This window comes from Cyclopterus lumpus, chromosome 21 (genome assembly GCF_009769545.1).
Source record: "Cyclopterus lumpus isolate fCycLum1 chromosome 21, fCycLum1.pri, whole genome shotgun sequence".
NCBI classification, from domain to species: Eukaryota; Metazoa; Chordata; class Actinopteri; order Perciformes; family Cyclopteridae; genus Cyclopterus; species Cyclopterus lumpus.
Window position 1 is genome coordinate 13,119,662 of NC_046986.1, and position 8,438 is coordinate 13,128,099.

The window sequence follows — 8,438 nt, forward strand, 5'->3', positions numbered from 1 at the left end:
AAAAAAAAAAGAAGAGCTTTCAAGGGCACAGACAGACAAAGATAACAACTGGAAATGAAGTGGTAGCAAAAAAGGGGCAAAGCTTATGTTTGCTGCTCGCCTGTCTCCTGGTAGAGTGTGGACAGGACTCTCCAGTGCGCCCTGTGCCCAGGAGGGGCGGGGTGGGTGGCAGAGTAGGGACAGAGGGAGAGAGGGAGAGGAGAGAGGAGAGGAGAGAGGAGGGCAGGACTGGCAGGGTGCGGTCTGAAGTGGCAACAGATCGTTTTGGATCACTCAAATCCCTTCAATTCAACTGGAAATCTGCAGCTTGTTGCACGCCTGCCGCATATGGAGAGAAGACGCTTTCAGTCCAAAGAGGGCACCAACCAAACAGCGGGCGACAGTGGCTGATGTTGTGACAGTTTCCCTGGGCAAAGGAAAGAGAGGGAGAGAAACCACAACACTGCTACTTGGATATCAGTAACCGCTCTCCCTCTCTCTTTAACTCTCTCACACACCAAATCGACTTTGAACCTGTTTGTTTAAATACACGGACTTTACAGCCTGCACACTTACTGTTGATTCTGTAAGGCGGAGGGAGCGAAGTTTCTCAATTTGGGTCCATTTTTTTTGGAGCTGCTAAACACTTTTTGGTGTACTCATGGTGCCTGGAGCTGCCACGGTGAGCTTCTTTTATCCGAGTTTTTCGGACGTGATATTGCGACTGTCCCGGACGATGGAGTCGGGAACTGAGCCGGAGAGGTATTGAAGACACCTCTATCCCCCGGGAGAGTCCTCCCTCCCCCCGGGGCGATGCGGATCTCCTTCCTCCTTCTCACCGCCTCTCTGTGTGCCATGGTCCTCCTCCTCGCACCTGCCTCGGAGGGCTGCGGGCCGGGGAGGGGGTACGGCAAGAGGCGGCTACCGAAGAAGCTCATCCCGCTTGCGTACAAACAATTTAGCCCCAACGTCGCGGAGAAGACCCTGGGCGCCAGCGGGAGACCCGAGGGCAAAATTACGCGCAACTCCGAGCGCTTTAAAGAACTGACACCGAATTACAACACAGATATCATCTTCAAAGATGAGGAGGACACGGGCGCCGACAGGCTCATGACCCAGGTAAGGAGAGGAATGGGAGGGCATGGTTGCAAAATATCTTGCACAGATGCGCAAATATGGACCATTGTTCTTCGTGCCAGGTTTTGATACCATTGGCAATACGACAGATTTTACAATATCTTATTTGATTCATCCAGAGACAGCAGCATAATCAATCCCTGTAGTTGAATGAACTGAATAACTCCAGACTCGATTTGCTACCCTCTTGAATCCAATTGTCTAGGGAGTGTTTGCTGTTAGTTAAATGTTTAAACCAAAATGATTGATTTAATTGACTCACCCTTCATTTCACCTCTAGATTTTGATACTGGACATTCTTAGCTGCGGGTTTGTCTTGAAGAATTGCCTTCACTTCCAAACGAAGCCCAATTATTTAATTTAATAGTCTGAATCATTGTTAATATGTACAGTTTTCATGGCCATAACCACTCATTTGAGCGTTAAAGTCTATGCAGGGTACATTTACCAACCAACTAGTCCTCTTGGTCTCATAGGTGTAATGTTTATTTGTCCCACACCTTTCACCCATATGTTATTGTAATATCTAGAGCAGCGACTACTTTACGTGCAGCGTGCCAAATCTCTGCTCTTTTTGGAAGTTCCTTGAAATGAAAAACATATACCATAATCTAGCTGTAGTTGATTAACTGATTCATTCCTAATTTTTTTTGCAGTGATGGATATTAATACTGACCTCATTGGAAATTCACTGCTTCAAATCAGATTAATAACATTTGAGAAAATGGATCTCCAGATCTGTTGAGAGGCCTCTTGACCTCAAACCTTGACCAAGTAACTGGCAAAATCAGCCCAAGCAAGCACACCTCGATGGTTGTGTGTGCTTTGACCTGACACAATTGTTGTATAATTATTGTTCACATTTATTTGTATGTGTTTTGAGTATCTGTTCGTGAAGAGGTATGTCCTCATCACTTCTGCTTCGCGTTTTTTTCACTGTCTTGCTCTCCTTCTCTGGGCTTCGCTGTTCCTCTTTCTCTCATTGTTCCACCTTCCCTGTCCCCGCCTTAATAAGATGACACTGATGTCTCTGACTATCTGACACACAAACACACTCTCCACATTGTATATGATTCTGGTTTTCTCTGAACTTGGGAATCTTTTAGTTGACAACTTGGCTGTAAACAGGCCTCATAATCACACCCAACTCTTCCCACAACATCCGTCTTTTCTTCTCTTCATTTGTTTTTTCTCCAACAGCTGCTCACTCAGCATTATGAGAACAACTTAATTTTGTATTTGTAGTGTTTGTCTCTAACGCGTGCCTTCCTTTCTCCTCCCTGTACCCTCTCAGCGTTGTAAAGACAAGTTAAACTCTCTGGCCATCTCAGTGATGAACATGTGGCCGGGTGTCAAGCTGAGAGTGACGGAGGGCTGGGATGAGGATGGCCATCATTCTGAGGACTCGCTGCACTATGAAGGACGTTCTGTCGACATCACCACCTCAGACAGGTAGGCATGCAATACAACACATCATGTGGGGTAAATAGGAGTTAAAGTCAGCTTATAGTCATTCAGTCATTCGATTTATCAGTAATGCAATGAGTCAACCAATTGGTCAAATTCCTCCTGTAATTACAATATGTTAAGTATATTACATTATGCAAATAAATCTATGGATGTCAGTGGAATAATGCTTGTCTTCTTTGCATGTTTGGAAAAGTACGCAGTCAAGCTCTGATTGAATCCCATGTGGAGTTAACGATTTATATATATTTATCTAATTTGTTTCATAGGGACAGAAATAAGTACGCCATGCTGGCTCGGCTGGCCGTAGAAGCTGGATTTGACTGGGTCTACTATGAGTCCAAAGCCCACATTCACTGTAGCGTCAAGTCAGGTAAGAGATGGCTATGAGCTACAGTGTGTGTGTGAGTGCATTATCTGCATGTGTGTTTGTATGTTTTTTGCGGCTAGCTGTCATTACCACTAATGAGGTTGATGCCTTTGTTGATGATTCACTAATGGTTTACCTTGATAGTGCCGCTATCATCAGTCTATGTGTGTGTTTGTGTGTATGGCCTATTGGGAGCCAATCAAAGCAGGGAGGTGCACCTGTGCTCTTTGCTGGATTCAGTCTCCCTTCTTGATCACATCGTAAATCATTCTTTGTGATCATAGAATATTTAGCCCTATGATGTGCAGATTGAGCAATTGTAAGTGGTGGGGCAGTACAATAGCTAATATTTAATTTGCAATGATTAACATATACTGTACTCTATATTTAAAGTCCCATCTGGCTCTCCTTTCTGCATTCCAATGATAACGCGTTTCATTTTTTCCAGTTTTATTGCAAATCAGATACAGTCCTTATGCAAACAATACTTGACCACATTCCACCTCAAGCCATTCTAACTTTTGAGACATTTTAGAAACCCATTTACTCATGTCTGGTACCACCAGTTATTTGATGCCAAACTACATTCTAGCAGTCCATTGAGGTTAGTAAGCTGTGAGATGATTAACTCTCCCTTTGTTTTGCTGTTGCTTTTCCTTCAGCAGGTTTCTCTCAGATCTCTTATCTAAGTCTTATCACCTCCCGGTCACAGCCCTCCTTCTCTGCAACCCTCTGGCTTACAGACACACACACCTTGAACAAATATTTGGCTGCCTTAAGACTGCTTTAAGACAACCCTCCTACACACACACACACACACAAACACACACACACACACACATGTACACGCACACGCACACACACACACACATACACACACACACACACACTCACACACGCACACACACCCACATCCATTTATAGTGATGCTTTTCTTATTTAAAACAGATTTTTCTTCGGTCCCAGCAAATATTCTATTCTATTCTTGCTGACAAATTTTCCCAGTGCAGTTCCACATGCTCTTTTCCAAAATAGCAGAGTTCATTGTCAAGAATCAAGCTCATGACGTTGTGCCAATGCTCTTTCCTTGTGTGGAACCATTGAGACTGGGCATGTGACTCAGTTTAAAACACGAACTCTGCTGTAATCCAAATAATATCTTGACCCAGGTCTGAGTCTGTGTACTTTGCCGTTTCTCTGACCCCCGGCCGTGCTCTGACTGTGGTGATACAATCAGCTGGTTATCCATTAGCTTATGCTGACTACCTCTTCTTGCCACCTCGTCTCACTGCGTCTTAAAGGGCCACCTTATTCAGAAATACTCCAACAAGCTCAAATGCAGGCCTACATCCTGTGGCATCTTGGACAGCCTAAATGGCAGATAATATTCTGACAAAGCTGAGGCAGACATGTTTTTCAAATAATGTTGTATTGCTTGTGTCATACTGATGTCACCATGCCAAATTGAGTTAGACACAAAAAGTAGAGAAGCAATCCAGGCATTCATGCCATATCAAAGAGAGGGGGGCGCTTTACAGTAACAACATTGTATGAAAAGAGCAGGAAGAGAGCTGCCCTTTTTTCAATTTTATAACACCTTCCTTTGACCCCACAAAGTATTTGACAAACCTCAGAAAAAAGAGTACTCATTTTGATAACTATATGGATTTCAAGTCCCATTCACAGGCCTTTGTATTGCATTATGCTGGGAGGGCCACACAAACCTGTTAAGTTTTTCAGAGTAATCACTAATTAACTAATTAGTTTAGAAAATCAAATGGTCATCTTTGGATCATGTTCGAAATCCTAATCTGCGGGTAAAAACAGTTTTCTCTGTGTATGTGAATACGTTCTAAGAATAAGGAGAGAGGCAGAGGCAGACAGAAAAGACAACGTTTGAACATGAGTCACATTATATACATAAGTTAACAATCTCCCGCTGATCCTCTGAGATAAAGATGTCCTTGAGTCAGTGTCAAAGTCTTGCCTGTTTTATAGATTACTCAGTGACCTAGAACAATCTGCAGATGCAGCCACTGTTGAAGTCGAAGTGCTTCTGCGCTGTTGCTCTACCCCTGAGAGAAATTCAAACTGCATTCCTCTTCTTTATGTCTAGACTCCTCGTCTTTGCATCACCACCAAAACAAACAGTGCAATAAAAACTAAGTTGAATCACATAAAATAATCATATTTCTCTTCCTCTCATCTCTCCAGAACATTCTGTGGCAGCCAAAACCGGTGGCTGTTTCCCTGGCGATGCTCTGGTTATTCTCAAGAGCGGGGCTACGAAACAGATGCGTGACCTTCACCCTGGCGACCATGTCTTGGCCTCCTCAACGACAGATGGTCATGGCCCCCTTATCTACAGCCCGGTCTCATCCTTTCTGGACTACCAGCCCAACATCACAAAGATCTTCTACAACATTGGCACCAACACAGGACTTAATATTACTCTCACAGCCGCTCACCTGATCTTTGTCACAGACTGCATTGGTGGACTGAGTGAGCCAAACTGGAAAGAGACAGCTGAAGATCCGCTTTTGTGCTCCAAAAGCTGGGAAGCAGGGCTGAGGACAGTGTTTGCCAGTGAGGTCCGCCCAGGACAGTGTGTACTTACATCACAAGGGAAAGTGATGTCACAGGCATCACTTTCAGTTGTGACCTTAGTGGAAGAACAGGGGGGCACTGGGTTGTATGCCCCACTAACTCAGCATGGGTCCATAGTGGTGAACGGTGTGCTGGCATCCTGCTATGCTGCTGTGAACAATCACCATTTGGCCCACTGGGTCCTGGCCCCACTGAGGTTCTTCTACAGCCTTATGGGACCTTCAGAACCGCAGACCGACGGCCTGCACTGGTACCCTTGGCTTCTCCAGAGGCTGGGGCGAACGCTGCTGGGCGCTGAACACTTCCACTCCTGGGGGAATGAGCAAGGACATAGATAGGAGCCACAGAGACATGTTTGACACTGACAACTTCATTCGCTTACCTGTATTCAGGAGCACCTAAGCACAGATTGAGGGACCACCAAAGACAATTGATTTCATAGTGAACATTTGTTTTCACCCCACTTGCCTGCATTTTTTGTATGTCATCAAACTCCTTTTTGTAGCAGATGGGACAAAGAGAAGAGACTGGGAAGATTAGTCTGGTGATTTCAATTTCATTAATTCTAGAAGATTTAGTTAATCAAAGACAGTTCTGATAGAATAGAATATTAAAAATACAGACATAAGTATCTCCCATGTTCAATGTAAGAGTTGAATATCTTTGTATATGTGTATGTTTCACTCAGAGCACCACAGAGATCAAACACAGGGAATGTGATTCGAAACAATAGCTTTCATAAAAACATCATCAAAGTAGGCAGTGAAGATAATCAAGTTTCATTATTCCTTTGTGATGTATTCATTGTAATGTGTGAACATGTGTGCAGCTTGACATCACTCTGGGGCTTACTGATACAGTTGGAGGAATTATAAACATTTGAGGATACCTTTTGTGACACATTTTGGGAGCATCAGGTTTCAGAGAAAATGTTATGGTGAACAAATGAAGGGAACACTTTTTGGCGGAAACAAGAAAAGAGAATAACATGGAGAAAACTAGTGTGTGATTTAAAGCTCTATGTACATACGTATTTATACAGTTACAGAATGTTAATACAAGACAACACATTCACTTTACTGTCAGTCATCACTGCAGTACATCCATTGATGCTTTACTCTTTTAATAGAGCCTGTTTTTTTTAGAATGAATTTACTGAATAATATTTAAATGGAAAATGAGGGATGAAGTTATTTGTATTAAATGAATGCAATGTTGCAATTTGCTAGTGTTGCAATATAGCTTCCCATCTTGGGCTTTGTTGGATGACTATGGAATTACAGGGCTGATGATGGACACTGTGTGTATACTAAAGTACTGATACAAGATAGGTGCATGGAATTATATTGGCCACGTCGTCAATGTGGTTTTCCAAGTAAATCACATGCTTTCAGTGATCTTGATTGTCTCAGGCTGATATGTGGTCCATATATACATCTTCATGTTTTTTTTTTTTATTAGTTATTTTATTTAAAAGGTGTTTGTTTTGTGACATGTTTTCATTGTTTCAGGTTTTCAATTTTCAGGTCAGTAGTATCTAGTTAAGGTATACACAACACTCAGGCTGTATTCAACTACTGTAATAGGCAACAGCTATGCATCATATTAAATAACTTTTTATTCTCCAATAGTACATTACTTGATAGCTCTCCTTTGTATGTTTTTTTTGTATTCCATCTTCAACTGGCAGGGGTGCAACAATTTAGTTTTTTTAACACTATAGGAAGCAGATGTGATGGGTGGCTGAATAAATTTGCTCAAATTGTTCTTCCAGTTGTCACGTGAGTATGAAGACTCAGACTTTGCTATCTAGGAACTCCAAGGTATTATTCTATATGCCTTCTAAAATATGTGTCACATATGTATATTAAGCTATTGTGGGAGAGACTATTTAAAGATCTATTTTTAGAGAATATTGTAAACTATTATTATTTTTCGACAACTCTGAGCATACAGTTTGTTTTTGAAACATAAAGTTGTTGTTTTTAAACCCCAAGTGCTCTGTGTTTTATTTGGTTGGAACAAATTTAGAAAATATCATTACTAATGACTGAAGAGAGGCCCTGGCTTTTTTATTCAGAAACACCTTTGAGGGCTAGCAGCTGGGTTTAAAAAAAGTGCTAATAATCATTTGCTACATGTTGATACATAAACAGCCATAAAAGTGAGGGATCACTGTACATGGAGATGCATCACAACAGCTGGAACAATGCAAATGGAGAATGACTAGCTGTGGTCAGAGGGTGGGCTACTGGTTGGTTTCAGTACCACGGACAGCAGCATACAGCAACAGCTCCTCCTTCCTCCTTATGATGCCCAAATGCCCTTTTCCCCCGGAATGGTGTTAGTCCTTGGACACAGCGCACCCTGATGGATGCTTCAGTATTTGCATCAAGAAAGCAAAATCCGCAGAACAAAATTCAGCACATAGAGAAAGACCCTTAATCAATAAGCAAAAGGAGATTCTACAGAATCTTTAATATTATTGGTCAGTTAGGTACAGGAAAACCCTTTTTGTTGTATCCCATAGCTCATTACAGGAGACAGCATCACTCATATAGACAAACACCCGAAATACCAGACCCAGGTGAAACACTCACCAAATTCTAAGTTTAAAAATAAGAATATGACAGTGATTGGTTTACTGACATGTGCAGGTGATGCTCTCACGTGCAATGCTTTTTATATTCATATGAAGCAATCATGCACTTCTCAAGTGGTTGAAATACTGAAAACCATTAACAGATGTGTCCATCTGAGTCTGGTGGTGTGAAGCTTTTCTCTATGTGTCCTGTCTCCATGTAATCATGTTTGGACCACAATACCATGGCAACATTTTGAGGCAAGGCTGATGGAAAACCAGCAATCATAATCAGGA

The 8,438-nt window shown here is 42.3% G+C and overlaps 1 protein-coding gene across 1 annotated transcript; it reads left to right on the top strand.

Moving 5' to 3' along the window:
- Window positions 1-792: 792 nt before the first annotated feature.
- Window positions 793-5,898, top strand: LOC117750590 (indian hedgehog B protein-like). The gene is made up of 4 exons (XM_034561855.1): window positions 793-1,098; window positions 2,411-2,568; window positions 2,853-2,956; window positions 5,168-5,898. Exons 1-4 carry the CDS (start codon window positions 793-795, stop codon window positions 5,896-5,898), a joined length of 1,299 nt encoding a protein of 432 aa, XP_034417746.1.
- Window positions 5,899-8,438: the final 2,540 nt, after the last annotated feature.

Excerpts from the sequence above, each read along its gene's own strand:
- LOC117750590 (XM_034561855.1), top strand. The coding sequence starts at position 793 with ATGCGGATCTCCTTCCTCCTTCTCACCGCCTCTCTGTGTGCCATGGTC. Across the intron at positions 1,099-2,410 it reads CCGACAGGCTCATGACCCAG|CGTTGTAAAGACAAGTTAAA; the intron begins GTAAGGAGAGGA and ends GTACCCTCTCAG. Across the intron at positions 2,957-5,167 it reads TCACTGTAGCGTCAAGTCAG|AACATTCTGTGGCAGCCAAA; the intron begins GTAAGAGATGGC and ends TCATCTCTCCAG.